Source organism: Ylistrum balloti, unplaced genomic scaffold (assembly GCF_031769215.1).
Source record: "Ylistrum balloti isolate Yb309-2 unplaced genomic scaffold, AGI_CSIRO_Ybal_v1 Utg369800, whole genome shotgun sequence".
NCBI lineage: Eukaryota > Metazoa > Mollusca > Bivalvia > Pectinida > Pectinidae > Ylistrum > Ylistrum balloti.
The window spans coordinates 1,535,969-1,559,283 of record NW_026781978.1 but is presented as its reverse complement, the minus strand read 5'-3'; the positions used below and the strand labels follow the sequence as shown (position 1 = coordinate 1,559,283).

The 23,315-nt window shown below is 34.7% G+C and overlaps 3 protein-coding genes across 3 annotated transcripts; 1 reads left to right on the top strand and 2 right to left on the bottom strand.

The window, feature by feature from the left end:
* Positions 1–409: 409 nt before the first annotated feature.
* LOC132544521 (uncharacterized) lies at positions 410–14,076 on the bottom strand. The gene is made up of 18 exons (XM_060208131.1): positions 13,949–14,076; positions 13,143–13,238; positions 12,699–12,780; positions 11,647–11,776; positions 11,363–11,534; positions 10,656–10,763; positions 10,324–10,405; positions 9,861–10,034; positions 9,175–9,277; positions 8,618–8,820; positions 8,136–8,247; positions 7,703–7,838; positions 7,007–7,143; positions 4,087–4,344; positions 2,246–3,169; positions 1,437–1,606; positions 1,334–1,340; positions 410–1,131 (listed from the first exon to the last, which is right to left on the bottom strand). Exons 1-18 carry the CDS (start codon positions 14,050–14,052, stop codon positions 422–424), a joined length of 3,708 nt encoding a protein of 1,235 aa, XP_060064114.1. The 5' UTR covers positions 14,053–14,076; the 3' UTR covers positions 410–421.
* A 1-nt stretch (position 14,077) lies between these two features.
* LOC132544505 (leucine-rich repeat-containing protein 61-like) lies at positions 14,078–21,070 on the top strand. The gene is made up of 8 exons (XM_060208108.1): positions 14,078–14,138; positions 15,197–15,283; positions 15,717–15,863; positions 17,089–17,149; positions 18,252–18,397; positions 19,053–19,121; positions 19,584–19,712; positions 20,970–21,070. The coding sequence occupies exons 1-8, from the start codon at positions 14,078–14,080 to the stop codon at positions 21,068–21,070; spliced, it is 801 nt and encodes a 266-aa protein (XP_060064091.1).
* A 496-nt stretch (positions 21,071–21,566) lies between these two features.
* On the bottom strand, positions 21,567–23,300 carry LOC132544503 (anaphase-promoting complex subunit 11-like; the record flags this gene model as incomplete). Its single annotated transcript, XM_060208107.1, has 3 exons — positions 21,567–22,087; positions 22,749–22,867; positions 23,269–23,300. Coding segments are annotated over 3 exons (267 nt in total), but the record flags the coding sequence as incomplete, so codon positions are not given.
* Positions 23,301–23,315: the final 15 nt, after the last annotated feature.

Sequence of the window (23,315 nt, the reverse complement as noted above, 5' to 3'; positions counted from 1 at the left end):
ATATTCTACAACGATACATATGATGCTTTCATAAAATATAAATTTGTTATCTGTTCCTGTACACATATATCAAAACAGAAAGACATGGACTACAATGGATGACATGGTGAAACCTTATAATTTCAACCCAGATATATTCTGATTCTTGTCTTATAATTAACATACTGCTGTCACCCAATTTCTATTTAAAATATAATCATATTCCATACTGGAAAACTAGATCAGCATCACAGTGTATCCCTGGTCTATTTAAAGGAAAAGTTACCTTGACTATAGCAAATTGATTAACATACAGCAGCAAATCTTAAAATGAAAAACTTGCTTTTTGTTGACTTTGAGAAATCAATTTATCCTCCTGAAAACAAATGTGGACAAAGGAAGAACAAAATATCAAACAACATATCAAAGGAAACAAGGTACATTAGGATTCTCCCAGAATGTTAGCTCTAGTTTGTTTCATTTTTTGAAGCCAAGCAGTAAGATTTTCACTGTCCAATGAACCTCCACTAACTGGCATGCTAAATTTAGGAAGTATAGAACTTCCACTGACAGGCAAGCTGCTTGATGCTTGCTCAGAAGTCCTTGACAAAGCTGGAGATTTTCTTGGGGTGCCCCCTTCTAGCTTGAAGCCACCTTTAAGTGGAACAAATGAATCATCTAAATCATCCACTAACTCTAATTCTTGTCCTTCTAGTGAAAGAATATCATCCTCTGCACCCGCATCTTCATTGATGTCTGCTGACCACTGCCCAGTGGAGGGTAACTCCATGTCAGCTAGCCAGGGACTAGTCTGTAGGTGAAGCGAATTATCTATGACTGGCTGATGAGGCGTTAGAGATATCAAGATATCATTATCATCTTTTATGTCAGTCAAAGGGAAATTGGGCTTGGCATGCACTTTATCACCAAGGCTTCCAGTATGTACACTATCCAGACTTGTAACTCCTGGGATAAGGTCAACCTTAGGTGATTTCCCTTGAATGTCAAAAAGGCCTTGCATTCCATCCGTGATGTCATCAATAGACATGTTTGGGAGTTGGATGTCCTCTAGTTGCTCCTCATCCATTTCACCTAGACTTTCAAACATAGTGAAGGTCCCATCTCCTCCACCTCCTAGGTCGGTTCTAGTTCCTATAAATACAAAAAGTTATTAACAAGTTGCAATATATCTCAATAAACCTACACAATACCAATTCTAATAATATGAAGAATATTAGGTATCTTTATTGAAAAATAAATCTCTATTTCAGTGCTGAGTCTATGGTATCTGATGGCGTTCTAGTAAGGAGATATTAGTTTGACACTGACTTTATCACCTGTATTCAATCATTACCTGTTGTCTGAGTTTGACTTTATCACCTGTATTCAATCATCACTTGTTTTTCTGACTGACTTTATCAACTGTACTTATCATTACGTGTTTGTCTGACTTTGACATTCTTACCTGTGAAGGAGTGATTGGTTGTGTTTCCTGATTTAGATTTTGGTGTATCTGTGTCCTGCATGGCCTCCTTGAACATGCCCCTGACCTCCATTGACAAAGGACTGGCCAACATCATCATAGGCATTGGTTCTGGCTGGTCAGCCTCTGGTAGGATGTCACACACTAGTGTTAAACAAGCACAACATTTAACATACTGCAAATAATTACCATGTTCATTTTTTCTACCCCCAACCACCTCTTCCTTTTTTTTTAAAAAAAAGTATCCATCACTAGAAAATAAATTCTGAAAAATTGAAATACAAAGTATGCCATACTTCAACAAACTCAGCATATTCAAATATAACCTTTTTAATATGTAGTCTTTTCTTCAAGATTCTTCTAGTAATTCCTACCAGAGAACAAGAATATAGACACAGTTCAACAGGAATCAGTATAAGTTATGTACAATGAATAATAAACAAATTGAAATTACACAGTAGCAGAGACTAGGTGATCATTAAAAACTAAAAAGAAAAAAATCTAGTCACTCTTTTATAGTCTTTTCCATACACTTGAAGACACACAAGTGAAATCACCTTTCATTACATTGATGGTATATCATATCAGATTCAAACTTAAGAGTTTGATAGCAACAGGAATTAGAAATTGTAACATTAATATGAAAAAACATAATCAGCTCTCCTTCCGGGTATTAAGTGTGAAATGAACTTGATACCTCCTAAAAAAACTGACGTCACTAGACAATACAGCAAAATACAACTGGAGGATGTATATATAATAGAAACTTTAGAGGTCACTGACCTTCCATGCGCGACTTCATTAAAGCCCTAGCAGATGTTGGACAAGAATTGTCAGATTGATTCAAGTCATCTGCTTCTTGAGACTCAAGGTCTAGTCTTAAGGAGGATGTCGGTCCATTACTGATGGGTAGAGAATGGTCAGAATGATACTGAGGAAGTCCAGAGTGAACAGATTCTTTGTCACTCCTATCTGATGGCAGGAACTCTGGCTGCTCAAGCTCAAAGGAAGAATCATGGAGATTCTGAAGGGTGTGTTTTGAAGTATCCAGCTCAACAGATTTACCCAACAGATCAGATGTCATTGATCTTAACTTTGAAGTATCCAGTCCGCCAGAATGGCCAGATTGAAGGCTATTATTGGGAGATTGGTTATCTCCTCCTAGTAAGCCTGAAGGCCGGGACAAGCTAGAGCTGATGGAGTGGACACTTCCTTGCATGGAGGCCTGAGAGTGGACACTTCCTTTCATGGAGGAGTGATGAGAGTGGTGTGAATCTTCTGATCTGGTTGAGTTGTCCAAATTCTGTGATCTTGCTAAAGAATGGTGTGGGGATCCTTTTCCTGTCAAACTTTCCAAAAGTGACTGAGAAGTGTGAGACTTTGGAGACTCATGACAGGAGTTTGATGGATGCAATGCTGGTGACTTTGGAGAGTTCTGTGAGCTTAAATGATTGAACTCTGGTAACAGTGGAGATCTCCTTGACTTCAAATTCTCTGAGCTAAATGAAAGGGAATCATCCTTGGAATTGGATAGCTTGCCTTTCGCATGCCTCGGAGAGTCTTGTAGACTTGCAGATTGATGTGATCGGTTAGTCTCTGAATGACTTGGAGATATCACAGGCTCTGGGAATATTTCTACACCTAATGGCAACAACACTTCTCCACTTGACTCTCCAGGCTTTTTAACGCATGTAATGATAAAATCTTCTGAAAAGAAAAAAACAGGTCTTCATCATTATCAAAATTGCTTTGAATGTTTTGTGTTAAAATGTACTGCTAATTGCAGTCCATGACCTAACATTACAAAAAAACATCTTTTTTGTTGAAGAATAAAAGTATTTCCATAAAATGTATTTGAAAAAGTTTCAATACGGTAAGCTAGAAGCAAGTATTAATCATATGGTCCCAACGAAGTTTTTCATTTTGTGATAAAATGATAGGGAAAACATTTGGAATTTGTGATAAGCCATGAAAGTTCATCACTGATCACAGATCACTGATCAAGTGACTGAGGGTAAGAAACAAGTAACAAGTATAAACAAAATTTGGTCAAAATCTGGCAATATCTAAACTTCAATGAATCAGAGGCCACCATTTACCTTAGCATGGTTTTCATGGCGATGAATTGCATATTGTGATATTTGGCTTCCCCTTATACCCTATATATAAGTTTGGTTGAAATCAGATAATACCTAAATTTTGACCAATCAAAGGGCCATGAGCATGTTGCTATAGCTACTGTTTCTGAAATAGTTAAAGTATCTGACTAAAAGTTTTGATTAGTAATGCTATTTGACCATACTCAATAATAAAATCTGTTGAATGACCAAGGAGTATTGGTCAGCTAGCTACCATGGTAACCAAAGTTTTGGAAAAAAAGATTGCATGTACATGCCCATATGGTTCTTTATATTAATATGAAGTTTCACTTGAATCAGTTTACAGGTTTGGGGGGGTGGGGGAGTTCTCTGAACAATATTATATTTGCGTATGACATACAGACAGACACACTTAGTTGTGGGTTTAAAAAAAATTTGTATAATTGCTTACCATATTGTATTGTAAGACATTTCTTTCTTGAAGTTAGTGTTCATAACATAGTATCAATATAATTCATCTCTCACCCTCATCAGACTGATCTATGAAGTTGGGAGCCATCATTCTGTTGACAATGACATCACTTGGAGAGAGAGCTTCTGTGACTGGTGACCTCTGAATCTGGGTGGGTGGTGTCCTGGGGGAAGGGTGTTTCGGGGAAGTATTGTCTAAAGTGGGACTGCCTCCTGTACAGCTTGTGATGCCAGTCAGAGTACGATCTCCACTACTGAGGGACTGTTCTCGAGATGATGATGTAGCACTCTGGTACGAATTCTCATTGCCTGCTGATGCAAGCCAAACATATAAAACAACAGAATATTTTCATGACACAATTCACATAATGAATTTTAAACACGTTTCTTAAATATTTAGTTGAACAAGTATACTGAGTATTGCTGAAGCAAGATAAGCAAGCTTTCGGAAGATTGTTTTGGACTGGGAGCATTCCTTATAATAGATGTGCATTCTGATCAAAATCAAGCCATGTTTCTGCCATGAGGTAATAGTTCTGCATAAAATGTGTTATATGAATTACATTTATATATGTAGGAGTTGACTATAGGTATATGGTATTTTAATATGAGTGTACATTAATTTTGTACCAACCTCATTCAACATATCAAATATAAAGTGTAAACATTGCAAAAGGTGCCCTTTTCACCGTGATTCATTTTAATAGTACCATGGTACATGTGAAGGTACAATGAGGAATGATTGACACCAAGTTTAACTCATATATATAATAACTTAACATATTGGTCAACAAAGACCAATATAGTTATTATTTTAGTCCCTTTTCAGAACTATTGATAGTACATTTGGATATTGACTTGAAAGATAAAGAGACAATGGCTTATTGAAAGTTAATACATTGTTAGGCTGAACTTGTTGATGTGACAGTTTGATTTTTTTCATGTTCTATGAGAACAACCTTTGCCATCAAATATTATTTAAGTATACTGTTCAGGCTTTTTCTGCATTATAGATAACAATGTTTTCTGAAATTATCAACAACCTACAATAAATCCCTATAACTTGAACCTTTATTCCTCGAATAATCCTTATTTGCCTAACTGATTGCTTGGTCCAAACCGTGTCCTTACATATTTCTTGTTATTTAACTTCGGATTCTTCTAACCATTATCCCTTAAAATATCCGGCATTTATTTTTATCCTTGTTACTTCATGTTCACAATATTCTTTCTATTCATTGTCATATTAGCCAAAATTTACCTGTATAATGTACAACTCAATCCAACTTTAGGGCAATAGTTCTGATCACTCCCAAGATGAGAGTATGGCAGATATATCCGACCTATAAGCAGTTTCAAAGTGTTTTTCCTTGTGATTTGATGACTGTATGTATTGATTATTCAACAAATATGTATCATATATATAAAACGGTGAAAATCTTCACAGCAATGTGTTTTTCATACACTAAGCATTAGAAACCATTATCCATCGTGGTTTGCAGACACAGATGGTTGGAACACTCTATGATTAACCTCTGATAACTCAAATAGCATGTATTTCGACATGATCTGAAGGAGTTCAGCTCAGCAGGGTTGTACTGTATATGTACATCTTAAAATGATCAAATAATCACGTAACTATACTGTGCATTACCCCTTAAAAAAAAATTTCTACAGGCTTTCTTCAAATCAAAAAATTTGCATCATTAACTTGCCAAGATTTCAATTCTATTCAAGTTTTAGCTGATGTTAGAACACATACTGAAGCTAATTCTTAAGTAAATCAAAATGATTGACAAAACTTATATCATACATATTGTAACAAAATGAGTAAAAAATGGATTTAATGGTAACTTTGGAATGGTGTGTATCGTAGAGAGCAGTATCTTAGTTTAAAGTACATCTGGTCAAAAGTCAGTCAATGCTGGACCGAGGTAAAAATCCTGTGAGTGATAGGTAGTGATAACGGGCGGGGTGTGTACCCCAGTGTTGAAGCACCGTGGCAGAATATCGCCAGTATGATTGATCAGGACAGATAGATGCTCTCTTTTGTATGTCTCACTTTGGCGAATGTATTTGTAAGTAAACAAGATAAGAAACAATGTATAAGGTAGATCAAAGATGGGAAGTTGATAACGGGTACTCCTAGTCGCACGTGCCTTCATAATTAGATGCTCCGGGGGCTGGGTTATTGTTGTCCAATAGGGACTAAGCTGAAATGAAGTATTTGGGTATTATTTATACTAAGACAATAGTCAGCAGAAGTTAGTTGAGTCTGGGATCGAGTAGCTAGAGAAAGTCGGGAGTCGGACATGGAGAAGGGCAGAGTCCCATATGGGACCTGCTCCGCGATGGAGCGGGCCCTGGCCAAGTTAGCCCATGGACATTTGTATGGAACTCTTTGATATGGACGGGCAGGTGTTTATTTTTTGTCTGCCTTACACAGGTATTTATTTTTGGTGCCACAACATGCTGCTGTATGTTGATTAGGAACTAACTTTTGTAATGGATATTGATGCGAAGTACTACCTATGGAAAACCACTATACGATGAAATAAACGTTTTGGTATCATAAGTTTGTATATTTCCTGTGATAGCCTGGTTTTGAAAATGTTAAAAAAATGTATTCTAATACAAATTTGATGAAAATCAATGAATAATGCTTCATGAAGGTAAAAAAATAAGGATTTCTTGTGGTACAAAAACATGTTATTAATTCATGTTTTGACATATGGTCACTTAACAGAATGTGTAGGTCCTTTGGACCTTTTCAATCTAAAAGATAAAAGCTCAAGTGTTTATTTTGTATTGCCATTTACAGTACTATTATCATGCAAAGTTTGAAAGAAGTCCAGGTGTGCATGATTTCAATGGGAAATTTAACATCAACTAGAACCCGATCTTTTTTAACGACCAAGGAATGAAAATTTTTATCATACTGACTTGTTGTAGAAGGTGGAGAGTACAGACATACCTGTATGTGTGGGGAAAACAGCAGTGTAGGATTTACTGTTGGTTGGGGTAGATTGTCGTTGGACAGGAGGATTCCTTGCTTTTGTCCCCTTATTCTGTAATTTACTGACTTTTCTTGGAACCTTAGTACTTGGAACCCTGCAATCAAAATTTTAAACTTGATATTACAAAAGTCAATCAAAATAATAAAAATTCATACTATAAAGGTTTAATGATGTAACACATGTACCCAAAATTTTTCTTTGCTAACATTTAATACTCAACATTGATACTTGCCATCATTTAGTATCCAACATTGATATTTGCTATCAATTAGTCCCAAACATAGACATTTGCCTATCATTTAATACCTAAAATGGCCATTTACTATAATTTTGTACCAAACATAAATATTTGCCAGTTATTTAGCAATTAATATTTAGTACCCAACATTGATATTTGCTATCAATTAGTCCCAAACATAAACATTTGCCAATCATTTAATACCTAAAATTGCCATTTGCTATAATTTTGTACCAAACATCAATATTTGCCAGTAATTTAGTACACAACATTGATGTTTGCCTATTATTAAGTACATACTTCAATATTTGCTTTCAAATCCTATAAAAGATAATTTGAGTATGTTCTGTCTTTTACATCATTTATATGAAATCAGAAGAAACAAAGTTTAGAGGAAGACCCATCATCAACCTACTTCTTTTTAGTGTTTGAGGAGTTGATGTTGACTTGAGGAACATACTCAGGAGAGCCTTGGAACAGTTTTCCTTTAACTCGTCTTGCAGTCTTCAATACACCTTCAGCTAACTTACTTGCAGCTTCTGGAGTTGTTTCTGCAGTTTGTGACAAAACATTCACAATTTTTTCTCAAATAGAAGTTTGCAATTGTTTGTGAGCAAACAAATATAAGATCATACTGCACATAGAAATACAGATATATCAGAGTAAAATATATACATGACAAACCAAAATCAATGCTTGCATGAAAGATTTAATATAAGACCAGACCACAATAAAGATGACTGTTTTTCTAGTTTACACAAAATCTTCCACAGACCATCTTGAGAAATGTAATTTTCTGACTTATGACTCAAGTTATCCGTGAAAGATTACAACATATTATGACAAACCATTTTGGGGAGTGCGACGTAAAGCAGATGGTTCAGGCATGTCCCCAGTTGTAGCTTGCCCAGGGGTAAAGGATACTGAGGGTGATGGCTCTAACAATCCCAAGCCAAGTGACTGTATAAAGAAAACATCCCACTGCAGTATTCACAGCATATATCAAAGATTATATTAAAGATTGGAATTCCTTTCTACAATGAGTCTGGTCAGAAGCATTTCAATATTATCATCAATAAGTATGTAATGTACAAGATTATGATAGATACTGTTGACCAGATGTATGATGATAGCCTTGTGTCACTAGCTGAGCTATTATGTGAATGAAATTTAGATGTCATCAATCCACTACCTTGATCTGACCTCGGGTTAAAAGTCACAAGTGGCAGAGCTACCATGCGACGTGTCATGACATTGACATAGGAGACAAGTGGGTTAAGGTCATGACACATTCTTTTATTATGATTTAGGAAGATTAAGATTCACATACTGTTGACCGTTCACTGCGTGGAGTGCTGTTCTGGATAGTGTGACTATCCAGACTTTCCCGGAGATGCTCTACAGACTCCTTCAGTTTTGGCAGGTTGTTTGCCAGTTCCTTCTTCAGAGTCCTTGTATTTGTCAGGTAAGCATGGTTAGTATGGACCTGTTTGGTGACAGATCCTATTTCCTCTGTAAAGTCTGGTACACCTACTGCAAACACATCATACAGGGTAATCCACACATAATCTAAAATTAACTTTTCTTTATTCATTAATTAAGGGAACAGAAATGCCCTGAATTTGACAAATTAGCAAGAACATATTGATATGCTAAATATGCTTGAGTAATTGGATTCTACAAAAACCCTAATTTAGATGTATATGTACAACATATATCATGCATGGGGTTTCTAATTGGTAAATATACAAAAATCTTAAACCTTTACGTTTACAGATATTTCTAACATATTCTTGATTTCATCAGTTTTGGCCTTATTACCTACTAGAGTGATCAGTAATAATTAATTGATAAAGTCCTCTGTATGTTATCACTGTTAATCCTTACCTTGGTGTAGTCGTTCTATGTATAAGTGAAGACAAAGATTCCATAACTGAAGAAGACTGACTAGGTTCAGCTTGCCTCCATGAAATGTGTTGTCTACATGTCGCTGTAACAGTTACAATAGAAGCTTCCTAGTAGATTTCTACAGGGCTGTTTTAACAGTATTGAACTTGTGACATCACAGATGTGTGTTACGAATAGAGAGGTGATCGCCGCTGATTAAAAGGTGTGCATTTCAGATAAATCACAATATCTGGGAAACTGAATAAATCATGATGTTTGCACTCTCTTCACACTTTAATGTATAATATAAAGTATTTTAAAGCTATATGTAGAGAAATGTTTTTGTTACACTTTTAAATCTGTCAACGATTCCATGACATTTTATTGCAATTTTTTCAAAGCAGTCAGCTGTGAAATTTTACAGTTTCATATCAACAAATGACTACCAATTAATATGAGACATAAATCTTAGAGGAACATTAAATCAAATTTCATTTCATATTAGTACAAGCTTTAAGCACTTTGGCAATGACCCTTGTTATGGTTGGAGAGTATTGACGTGAAGGCGGATCAAACAGCATGATATTTTCACAAGATACACTAGATAGATTTCTGGTAGTGATTGACAGACAGCTCTCCCCTACAGTTTACTTGAAAGGTTTGACTTTTCGTTGGTACCAACTTACCCGCCGGATTTCTTGCTCACATTCTCTAAGAAGGAGGTCAGGAACCTTGATGTTAATGGAAGCAGCATCAATTTTATGTTGACTCATGGTTCGGTCTACAATGGATTCTATCACTTCTCTCTCTGCAGCCTCACGCTCACAGAAATCATTGACCTGCTTCCACATGTCACGTACCTAGAAGATGATTTCAGTTCATTTGTATCATTTTTAATAGTAAACAGCGAATATTTATAATAACAGAACTAGTTACTTCTTCAGACAGATTTTGTTTAAGTTATAGATCCTTTCACATCAGTTGTGAAGTAGTAAACTAGTTAGCATGCAGTGTCAATATCAAAGTTTTAATAACACTACCATCCAGAACAACTAAGGTTCAAATAAAACTGGTCAGTAAAAAGAGATATAACTGTACATCAACAGGCAAAACCAGATTGGTATACATTATACACTGCTATAAACTTACCTGCTGTATTCTCTGAGTGCGTTTGGTAGACTGCGGATCCAATTCATTGTCATAACTGTCTGATTGCCGCCTCCTCATAGGACTGAAGTGTAAAGGTGAGTAAACTTTGAATCATTACATACAACATCTTTGCATTCCAATAACAAAACTGAGATCTAGAAAGTACAAACAAACTAATATTCAACATATCTAATATATATATTGTATTCAGTTGATGGGAAGTAGAAAACATGTTATTATTTTATAATAATGTCTTTAACAAATTCTCTTAATTGATGATAATTGACATTGGGTGAATGTTTCACTATTTCCTAATTGACTGGTACACTGACCTGCCTCGTACCACAGCAGCCTCTGCAGCCTGCTGTTTTACCACTCGTTCTAGGTGTTCTCCTTCTCTCACCTCCTTGGACAACTTCCGATAGTCTTTCACCAGTTCACTGCCATACAATTGAAAGCTCTACTATAGTCATTTGATTACCAGGTTTGCTTAATTCTGACTCTGAGAATGTAAGGCTATAGACAAATATATATATATATCATAGAATTTCTCACGTTTAATTGTGAGACTGATTCTGTCATACAACATAAGGCTCAATTTAATTCATCAAGTCTATGTTGCCTGGAAAAGAAATTATTAGAAGAACCAGAATAAGAACCAGAAGAACCAGTAATAAGGCAATATTCATTCCGATGGCAGACATTATCATCTCAAAACAGAAAGAACCAAGAGACCCATGGGCCTAAGGCAATTTTTCTTCCTCCCTTCATTTGAAAGGAATACATAACAATAAGGACAATTCCAGTAACACATTTACTTGATCCATGGACTCCAAAATCACTTGTACCACGGTTAAGTTTACTGCCTATTATATCTAAGTAAATCATCAATTAATAAATTTTAGTAGTGTACACCTAAACCAAACTGGAGTCCTGGAAAGGAATAGCTGTTCTATGGTTTAGATTTGAAAATTTACCAAAACAATGATATGTTAAGTAAGACAGAAGTCCAAAAATTTTCTATCTTATTACAACATACTTAGCATATTCCTTCCACTCTCTGTTTAGCACTAGTGTAGTCTGTGACTCCTCAAGAAACTTCTTCCGGAGTCGAGCTACAGCACACTGAATGTTTTTGGCCATCACATCTCCAAGAGAGGCAGTTTGAGTGGACAACTGAGGGTACCGCAGCTGATCAAATTCTTTAACACCTGCATTTGTTACAAAACAAATTTGAACGTTTCAAAGTAGAAGATATGGTAATAAATATTGACAAATATAAACTAAATAGATAAATTAACTGACACATGTTTACAAACTTACCATTTTCTGTTCGTATTACTGTCCTCAATACATATCCTGAGAAGTGAAACAGTAGATTGTAAAATTTTCCCCCTCCTGGAGACATGAAATGTGAGGCAACAATTCTAGGCAGGTGTGTATCTGGTTCTGTCTGAATAGTACAAATGAAACACATTTACAACTCAAGAAATAGGTTGGTAACATCCAGTTTTAGTGAATGCAAATTCTAACATGTCAGTGAAACAGAAAATACAATTTACAGTGACACTTGTATCTATACCTACCAGAGGTAAGAAAAAGTGCTCAAGATGTATTTCAAGTTAAGCTAAGTTGGATGATAACTGAACGATAAATATTCTACTGCTGAAGCTACCCACAAAGTTTAACTACACACCAGAGCACTCAATTCATCTGTAATACTCTTGTTTTTCTATCATTTCATAAAGAAAAAGATAAATACCCAGGTATATTTTAAGTGTTGTATTTGTTACAACGGAGACCTAGTTAGTACGGGCCTGTCACATATATACATCTGTATAAAAGTAATTGTTGTTGCCCAGAGCACACCATCCACCACTCACCAAGGTGTGACACTAAACAATAGAGAGACAAACTAGTGCTGGATAAGGTGGTATTTCAACAACTATTATAATCACTTATCAAAATTCAATATGCCTATAGTCGCTATTCATTCATAACTACATAAGTTTTCTGCTTAATTTTTAATCTGTAATATTGATCAAACAATATCACCAAACCGCACAAATTGTGCCATCCTATCACACAGATGTATGCTAGATAATGTTGTATTGTGTGTGTGGGTAAGTGAGTGTATGTGCATGATGTGTGGACAATGCACAATGTGAGGATTAGATATGGACAGTGTTTTTTCATGCACTGTGCGATACCAAAACTATTATCATAATAACAATTATTCAATTGCTATAAGTAAGTTTTTGGTATTACAAGGACTAGGGCAAGAGCTAGCTCACAACTTCAACCAGAGATGTTTCAAGGCCTGATCAGCAGCAACATTTATCCTTCTGTTTTATATCATATCCATGTCTAATTACCTTTGTAATGTTTACCAGCCAATTGTGACATGTTCTGCGAAACTGTTGCTCTTGTTGTTTATCAAGTACAGGCCAGCAGTCTCTACAATACAGTACAATTATTGTATCATTATCCCATACAACAGATTAAAGATAAGACCAGTGATTTTCTGTTTCAGTTAACGTTTTAATATAGCAGTTCAGAAAAGATTATTCCTGTACCTGGAAGATGAGATAGAAAAACTAAGGAATAAAGTTATGACATGCCCAAAGCAAGACTTTCCCTTAAAGGCTTTAGCTGCATGTACCTTAAAGTTTAAACATTTAATCTTACTTATTGGACTGTTAGAATTAGACTTTTCACATCATTGAAAGTAAAATTGAATTACTTGAACATCTTCTGAGATATTAAGAAACTTTGGCAGTTATAAGTTCTAAACATCAATATCTGAATATCAGCCATACCTGAATTCTTCTCTGCACATAATTGGATTGAGTTTGTTAAAAAGAAAATATAACACTACTTCAGCTCCTTTTTTGTTTGGAAGGTTAAACATATTTCTGAAAAATAAAAATTGATTTATATTGAAAATAAACAATTTATAATGACATTGATAGTAAAATGCTAACAAAAGATAACATATTGAATAGGGTATACTTTCCACAATATTTAAACCAGCATTTCAATCAAATACAAATTAAACACAGATATAGTAAATGTACAAATATAATCATCAGCTGAGGCAAGCTAGTTGTATAACTGCTTTCCAATATTTTACATCACATAAATAATAAACACAAGTTTTAATCAAACTCTTATAACATGCTATCCAATATACTTATTTCACAAAGGCAGCCATTGCTAGGCACTTTGATAAATACCAGCCTTTTTTCTTTTTGCATCTATGTGTCTTTTCTAAGCTCAAATGTTGAAATTTCCTTTCATATAAGCTTTTAATTTTGCTAACATTATTATCAGCATTTTTATTTTTATGTTTCTCACTCATTTAGGAAATCATAAATATTTTGTGATACTGTAAACACTCTTATTTTGATGTAATCAATTTTAGAGCAATTTCAAATTTGAATAAATAAGTGCAATGATGAATTCATGCATTCATAATAATTGTTATATCAATGGCATACAGAAAACTGCAATAAGTGCAATTATATTTTAACACAACATGTTTAGTATGAATAACTGCTATAATAGGATTGTTCCTAAAACAAGTAAGACTTGATATAACAACCCATGTGTGGATCTAACATACTTATTAAATGGTACACAATATGAGGCTTCCATCGCTCCAGTATCAAAGCCCAACAGCTGTAGGTTGGTAAACAGCATCTGCTTCAATTCCAGTGTGTCACCCATTTTGACAATTGTCTTGCAAATCTAGATGTGCACTATTATTGATTATCCATCTAAACCAAATGAGAATAAAAGAAACACTAAATTAAGTAAGTACATTACAAATGACAAAGCAATATTTCATATATAGATATACATATGCATGCAATGACATTAACTGAAACGCTTAGAATTTGCATGAATCATCTGCAGGAGCAGTCTGTCTACTCTATACTGCTGCAGTGCAAAGTATACCCCCTCCACCACCACAACAGCAACAAAAATTCATGTCCCACTACGGCGCTAGCTATTACGGTGGCTAACTAATGGGACAAATGAAGTTTCACAAAAACAATTATCCGTTTTCGCTGAATCATTAAATTTTAAATATGTGTACATGGAACAAACAAGACGGGTATAAATATAACGCCAATGTTATGTCCACAACCGCTTACCCTGATCATGAAATGCATCGAATTCATGAAAACAGGAACGAACTTGAACTTTCGAGTTTTAAAAATATTGTTGCCTACTAATTGCAAGAAAACGATAGCATATCTGGCGTGTTGTTGCTAACCAGTATTGTTTCGTGGTTCCTACCGTATATAAAGATTTCGTATAGTATGTTTAAATCGGGGTAACAACACAGATACGCTTGGAAAGGCTGCAGATTTTTCAGTGATGTGACAGGGTAGCCATATTGAAAGTAGCCGCCAAGTTGGGTACCCGGATGTTAACAGGAAATACTATTCAATGATAGCATTTACTTTTAAATGTGTTGCATAATTTCTTTATAAAAAAAGTACAGTATATTCTGCACGATTCAAAATCACTTTACATTAAAACATTTTAACAATTCGTTTCATGCTTAGCACTTATTTCACAAAATTTGAAATTTTGTTTTTGTTATGCAAATGTGTTCTAGTGTATCACTTTTGTTTACAGTCGCAACCAAAAAGGATGAACTGACAGTCAGAATCCTAGAATCAGAGGATACAAACAGAGAGGAGTGAAACAGCCAAATGGAAGGTTTATGTTGTAGAATATTATTGTACTAATACAAATGTATACGTAGTGATAGGTTATACGCTGTATTTGTGTTTTTCATCGTTCTAATTCTTGGCATAATTTGTATTTTAAGAAATTAATTTGGGGAATGTATTTTCAGAAGGCAAAGTAACAAAAGCACTGCTGAAGACCAGGAGTGGGGAGTTCGAACTGGAAAGCATACATTCCATTAATTTGAGAGAATTAGGTAGGTCTAACGTAAAAGACAAATACTGTAAATTGGTTTATTTATGTGGACTGTGAAGTGTCATTTACTGACTAATGTGTCCATCTCCCATCTCCTACTTTTAAAGAGTACGTGCCAACTGTAACAATCTCGAAGCTGCATGTCAGACAATTCAAGATTTGAAATATGAATGGAGGGAGGCTACACCTAATTATCCAGTGGTAAATTTAAAATAAGTACCATGGCACTATAACACCATTATTAATCCGGACATCTAATAATGCGGACAAGAAAATTTGAAATAGTTAGAAATTGAGGGTTTGATTGACAGTTTACTGGTTGCTGAAGTGTGCTCTATCACTATTGTTATCCAGCTTATGCATGATTCAATCCCCCCCCCCTTTTTTTTTTTTTACACAATTTCGATGTACATTCTTATTCCTTAAACTTTCAGGTATTTCTGATCTTGGATGCATAGGCGAGTGTACTGGATTGGAGCGAGCGAATTTATCAAGAAATGATATAACAAAGCTTACCAAACTAGCAGGGCTTACCAACTTGACAACCCTAAATCTTTCTGCTAATAGAATAATATCTCTAGGTGAGCTTGAAATCTTTACACATTTAGTTTCAAACATGTCTTGTTTGTATTGATTTAGAAGGATTTCAATGGTTTTTAAACTAAATAGTAAGTATACAGTTTCTGCACTACATCCATATACTGAAACATCGTATGTATAAGAGTGTTCTCAATATTAAACAAGGATGTGGAATACTTTTATTAATTCATGCTGACTGGTTATGCCACTTATGGCTTGTCAGGGCAAAGATAGTTATGCAACAAATTTCAGCTCCTAAAGAAGTCCTAAAGTGGTACCTTGTACCAAAGAGATTTCGCACAAATTTGCAACCCTTGGAATATATGTGTTACTATGACATAAAGGACAGTGGGTTTGGAATTTGTGACAAGTCACTTTGCTTTGTTTATGTGACATTACATTGTTCTATACTTTCAAAATCTTCGATGATTATGAAAATGATATCAGATAAGAAGAAAGGAATTAGGTGTTTTTATTAAAGAGTTGTCCTTCCTAATGAAAACAAATATTTATACAGTCCACTTGGACATCACTAATCTCTGGTTTATTTTATGGTTGCTTATAGTTGCATGGAATGAGTTCATCAAATCTTAGGTGAGATCCTCTTGAGAATCAGTCCAAATGAAAATTGAAATAAATGGCTTATTGATATACTTATATTAAAGCAATTTTAGGACTTGTTGATAAGAACTTCCTGTCTCAGTAGTCCCTGAAAGTTACAGCATAGTGACATCTACATTCTTGTGTACTTATCTTTCTCAATGCTTTAACATAAGGTACAATATTAAAGCAATTTTAGGACTTGTTGATAAGAACTTCCTGTCTCAGTAGTCCCTGAAAGTTACAGCATAGTGACATCTACATTCTTGTGTACTTATCTTTCTCAATGCTTTAACATAAGGTACAATACCCGCTGGAATGTTGACTGTCAGGTGGTAAGTGGTTAGAGAACATTCCTACCTGCAATGTTTTATTGCTGATATTGATTGACTCTCAGCATACGTATTGTTAACCACTCTTGACGGATCATGCTACAATGGGATCCTACAGATATTAGACTGGCATTGACTCCTCTACCCTCTTCATCTATAGTGAGCATCATTTCGTCTTTGTAATTTCAGAATGGAAAGTATTTACACATTGATTCATCTATGCATCATAGATCATGCAGTGTTACATGTACATTCCTGATAATTTGTATTTTCTTTTATTTCTGTTCATAAACAGAAGGATTACAGACTCTAGAAAATCTACAGTCACTTAATCTAGCTGGTAATCTAATTGGTGGGTGAGTAAGATTTTCGATTGTACGCTGATGATTTTCAATATTAAGCCGGAGAAGATGGATTAAGTTTTCATTTGAGTGAATCTGTTTAAATTGATAATCATCTACAATCCACTTCTTCATCAAAATTATTCACTTATATTCATAATTTGAAATAAATTTTGTGCCACCAGAGCCTATGAATGATAATATATATAATAAGGCAATACGTATAATGATTGCTCAAGTAGTCCTCAAACACTACAGTAAATAATCAACCTGATTAATTCTCAAATGTGATTCCTGATAATCAATTAGCTCTAAAGTTGATCTGAAGGGTTAGAGTGACCTATAACCATCACCTTTCATTCATCACAGTGCTTAAAATTTCTATTCAAACAACTGTTGACTTGTACAATGCTGGGAAGAAGGGCTACCAATATTGTTTAAATGAATGACCTTGACCATATTTCAAGGTCACATTGCTCAAATGTATTAAGATCTTTAAACAAATTCTTCTCAATAACCAAAAACCTCAGGGTGTTTATATTTTGCTTGGACCATGCTGGGACAATGAACTACCAAATTTGTTCAAATGAATGAACTTTCAAGGTCACAGGAGTGCAATGTGTAAAAATCTTTCATCTTTCAAATGTGTTGAGAACTTGAAATTTCTTCATTCAACATGCAATAGGTCATGGTATTTGTGTAGTGGCATGTATGATGAACAGGATCTCAATTTTGCATAAATTGACTTATGAACTAACAAAATCTTATTAGTAAGCTGTAGAACAGGTGAGCAATTCAGGCCCATTAGGCCTTGGCCATATATAGGTTTTAAAGTCAGATGACCATTAAAAGCCCACAGGCTTCTTGTTCTAAAGTAAATTCATGCTGCATAGATATAAGATTATATTATAACCACGATAATTTAAGTGACAAGTTTTGACCAAGACATCATGAAGCTTGTTATTTTACCAAGACAACACTTTCATTTATATGGGTTTGGGAGTGAATGCATTTTCTCACTTGTTTAAATCAGTAACCAAGTCTTGTATGTGTATGAATGAAATGAAAGATTTATCTACTTCATTGACTTGAAAATAGCATTTTATTTCTATTTCAGTGTTGAAAACTTCCGGTGTTTAACAGGTTTAGAAAAGCTAGAAATTCTTACAGTTAATGACAAAGCATTGTCCAACCCTTTCTGCATCAACCATGGATACAAAAAAGATATATCAAAAATGCTTCCAAGGTTGCGAACCATTGATGGTAAGCACTTGGTGTATGGTTTGTGTCTATCCTTTCATTGTCCTCATCTTCCTTATTAATGCTGAAATGTCTTCTGTGGTCCTGTCATAACCTGCCTACTGTTGTGTCTCTCTCTGTTTTTTTTTTTTTTTTTTTGTACAAGTGGCTGGTTCCATATATCCTTTCCAGGCATGGACACGTTTATCCTCTTTCCTTCAGAGTTTCAATGAAGTACATTGTATGATGTTGTAAATACATATCTTGGCAGGGAGCCAGCCAAGGAAAACATATCTGTATCAAAATTACTCCAAGCATCTCACTTGTAGATAATTAAGTAAGGGAGAGCTTGTCTACAGCAAAATCACTCAAAAGAATCTGATTTCTTGGTTTGCTTCCTAATCGAGTGATTAAGCCTTTTTAAGGAGATTAAAGAAACTAACATTTGGTATATAATGAATGTTTGGTATTGTTACCAAAGTCAATTTTTTAAGGAGTCTGCAAGAAGCAGCCAGTAAATTTTCAGCAAAATTAAAGTATTGTCATTGTAGATTTTACAACATAAAGATGCCCTTATTTAATTAGTAATCAATTAAACATTAGAGATTTCTGTATTCTCTTGATGACTGCACATCAAAAATATGCCAAAAATTGTTAGTATTCATGCTTTCTGTTACAGGAGAGCGTGTACATGGTCGAGGGAGTGAAGTGTTTGAAATGTGCAAGGACATTGAAGAAGCCTTAGAAAGTAATTGTGTGAATTCAATTATTGACTAAAGTTGCTCTTCAAATAGCAAACAATTTAATCTTTAATGACCATAGAAATTTGTCTTGAAATATGAACAGTTTTAATATTTCCACCTGTGTTCCAAATTAGGAAAAAAATGTTTTAGTTCAAACAATTATTTATACAATTAGACTAAATGGCATTGCAAGCTTCAAATCCTTTGTGAAAGTAATGCATTTGATTTTATAGTACAAGCATATTTCCTATATTAATTGTTTCCTACAAGCAAATGAATCGCCACTATATAAATTAGAAATTTCTTTTTAATTGGAAACATCAAGCCCAAACTTTTAACTTGTGATTAATATAACCTACAAAGTCCATCAAGGTCATTCTAGCAGATTGATTTTGATAATCAACTCACTACTTTTGACATATACATTTTATCCTGACTCTTTGGACATCCTGTGTTATTTGTTACAGTGAGGTCAAACAACAGCAAAGACACAAAAATTATCAAGGCAGAGGAATGGCTCCCAGAGAACTTCTGGACATTTTCATCAAAAAAATTTGACCAAACAAACTTAGCTGATGCAGATGATCAACTGCAAGGTAAAACATGAATAGCTAAATCAATCATTTTTCTTTCAGGTGTACATATTTCTAAAAGAATCCCATGATTCATATCTGAAAGGAATGAAAACAAAACTAGGATCTTTATACTACAGTAATGTGTTATCTGCCCTACCAATAAGTATTCTTGTACTTTCTACTATTGTTTAGTAAAATCATAAATCTATGCTATTTCATTGTGTTTTAAATAGTCACCTCACCCAGACAATGAATATTTATATAATTTGGTATTATATTGAGCTACTAGGCTTGTTGCAATCCTCCATTGACCCCATTGTCACGGTCAATCTTATTGCTATACCATCAGAGTGAAACAAAGGGAAGTAATTCTGGAAGATCAGAATGGTTTCAAAACAAAACTAGTTTGGCCGTTTTTGACCCAATTTTTTTTCATTCGCAAACTTTGTAGACCATGCCATAAGGACCCTAAATATCAAATATGAATTTAATCTGACTGTTGGTTCATGAGAAGATTTTTAAAGATTTACCTAATTTTACCCCCTATTTCCCCCTCTTGAGGCCCCTATTAGGGCCACACCCTTTTTCTTTGCAGACTTGAAGCAGCTTCCCATGGGGATGCTTTTTGCCAAGTTTGGTCAAAATCCATCCAATGCTTCTTGAGAAGAAGTCATTTAAAGAAGGTTTTTACATATGACCCCTTTTACAACCCTTACGGGCCCCAAAAGGGACATAATCACTTTTTTCATCATAATTTCTTATGTCCTTCACTAGGGGATGCTTTCTACCAAATTTGGTTGAAATCGGTCAAAGTTGATTTTTTTACCCTTTTGAGCGCCCCCTAGTGGGGCCGTTTTTGACCCAATTTTTTTTTCATTCGCAAACTTTGTAGACCATGCCATAAGGACCCTAAATATCAAATATGAACTCAATCTGACTGTTGGTTCATGAGAAGAAGATTTTTAAAGATTTACCTAATTTTTCCCCCTATTGGGGCCATGCCCTTTTTCTTTGCAAACTTAAAACGGCTTCCCATGGGGATGCTTTGTGGCAAGTTTGGTCAAAATCTATTCAGTGGTTCTTGAGAAGAAGTCGAATATGTGAAAAGTTACTGATGCACGACGACAGACAAATCGTGATTGCAATAGGTCACCATGAGCCTTCAGCTCAGGCGACCTAAAAAATAGTACATCTACATTAAATTCTTGTTCTTATTTACCTTTCTCAGTTTTTAACCTCATCTGAAGTATCAAACTTTCCTATTTTGTGATATTTCAGGTCTTTTGTACTCCTGCCAGCTGCTGAGTGAAAAGGCTGATACTGCCTTAAGTTCATTGCCATCTACACAATCAACTAGCTCCAGTGGAGACCATTCTTGACAGGAGCAGATATTAAAAAACAGAATTGAAAAAACACTTCAAAATCTTTGTTTATTCATTTCAACAACTTCATAACAAGCAAAGGTTACAACCATATCAACTTAATGATACCTGTATCGTTACATTGAAATCTACAGAAAAATAGTTTGAAAATTGAAGGTTGAATGATGTGAAAATTCCATCCCTATGTGTGGTCAATCAGCTTCCCAAACGTTCGTTTTTATATTTCTGATGTAGAATCCTCAAGTTTTATTGGATACATCTATTTACCATGTTTGTGTATCAATATTTACCTGTGAGAATTACTGCATACACTATATGTGGAAGTAACAAATTACAAAGTCATACAGTGATTGATAGGTTTCAGGAATCACAATTACATACATCTATAACAAAAATGACACTTTTTGTTAAACAACTCTAGGAAGATAAATAAACCAGTCATACAACTTGTATTTAAAATGCATTGTTAAACAACATCATCCAGCACATATTTTCATCAACATTCACATCATCCAGCACAATACAAAATACATATTAAGGAATTTTTCTTATATCAACGTCTTGTCACCAGTTGATGATGGGCCTCATATATCCAATTATCACTCCTTATACTTGTTTGGACAGAAAATGTTCTATCCAATATGTGTTTAGAGCAGTATCCTTGAACTACTTTAGTGTATGAAACACACCTATATATAGTTCTCATTTAGTACTTTCTGTATCATTGTATGGTGAACCACAGCTATATAGCTTAGAACTCATAAAACATTACCACATCTGAAGAAGTAAGAACTGTATAAATTTTTCATTTGGAACAGTTCTTTGAACGCTTCCACTTGGATAAGATGTATGAATCAATGTGATAAACACATGACCACATGAACCATACTTAATCCTGTCATTCTTTGAATTTCCAATCCTGTCGACACATTGGACAGAGCTGATTCACTTGCTGGGAGTTGAGCCACTTCACAATGCAGTGGATATGGAAACAGTGTGAACACTCTCCCCAGACTGCAAACAAACAAATCATGTATTGTCTCAAAAACTTAAGTCACACAACTATCATACAAATTTTTTTTCCAAAATAATTTCTCGAAGACTGGAAATGTATGGACATGTTTTGGACATCATAAATCATAAAGTGAAGCCACAAAATTTTTGATGCATTAATGTAAAATTATTTTTGATGAAACTGCAAAGGGAAAAAAATCCTCTTACAACACATATTTGATCTTTTTGACTTATTTTGTTACATTGCCTGATCATGAAGTGACCTTGACACTTGCAACATGCCTCTTAATATCAACCATGTCTTTTGACTCTTTGCTTGTAGAATCATTGAGTTTCATTTTCTCATGAAGGAAAAATAATTGAATCTGAATCATATTTAATAATATCATCTACACAGAACTGATTTTTGTTGAATGACTAGTAAAATTACCTTGACCTTGGATTGTAGACTTTAAAAATCAACAGGTTTCATTATTTCGTGAAGTGAAAACAGTGGGGCAAGTGTTATTATCATTGATAGATGAGTTTTCTTGAAGCACAATGACGTGCTCTTCCTAAATGTATAGTATGAGCAAATGGATAGCTGTGACATTACATCCTTGCCATGATATGATGTGAGGCTAGGGGAATGATCAGCTTATTGAAAAGACTAAGGATTTACCAAGTGGACAATCATCTCCTGGCAGTTTACAGTCTGGACAACAACCATCAAATGCCATGCGGCATATCCCGCAGTTTTCGTCATTTGCAACCCACCGCCATGTTGCTACTGCAGTCCAACTATATACCAAGAAACCATAAAATAGTCCATTAATAACATGTTTGACATGTACAGCAACTTGCGTCAATCAAATATATATACCAAAATACCTAAAGTACAAGAGGTTATCAATTTCCATGTAACATTCATTCCGAAAATTGTATCTTCTGAGAAAATTCTGTTTGTATTTACCTGAACAAACTAGAAATCTTGGGTCAGCGTTATGTGAACACCATGACACCTTTTCTCAACATGATAAAAAGATGTTGTAATTTTCATTGATAAAGTGAATCAGATTACTATAAATGTGCAAGTACTAGGATTTAGTATTGCTTACTTAAATTTTACATATGTATATATTCATCAATATGCCCAAGGGCTAACACCTTTGACTGGGTTTATTTATCCTGGTAATACTTACCCTGACAGGAGAGGTCCAGTTAAACCAGCGACAGATCATCAGATAAT

Excerpts from the sequence above, each read along its gene's own strand:
- LOC132544521 (XM_060208131.1), bottom strand. The coding sequence starts at position 14,052 with ATGGGTGACACACTGGAATTGAAGCAGATGCTGTTTACCAACCTACAG. Across the intron at positions 8,821-9,174 it reads CATAGAACGACTACACCAAG|TAGGTGTACCAGACTTTACA; the intron begins GTAAGGATTAAC and ends ATGTGTTTGCAG. Across the intron at positions 7,839-8,135 it reads ACGTCGCACTCCCCAAAATG|AAACAACTCCAGAAGCTGCA; the intron begins GTTTGTCATAAT and ends CACAAACTGCAG.
- LOC132544505 (XM_060208108.1), top strand. The coding sequence starts at position 14,078 with ATGTGCACTATTATTGATTATCCATCTAAACCAAATGAGAATAAAAGA. Across the intron at positions 14,139-15,196 it reads TAAAAGAAACACTAAATTAA|AAGGCAAAGTAACAAAAGCA; the intron begins GTAAGTACATTA and ends ATGTATTTTCAG. Across the intron at positions 19,122-19,583 it reads CATTGAAGAAGCCTTAGAAA|TGAGGTCAAACAACAGCAAA; the intron begins GTAATTGTGTGA and ends TATTTGTTACAG.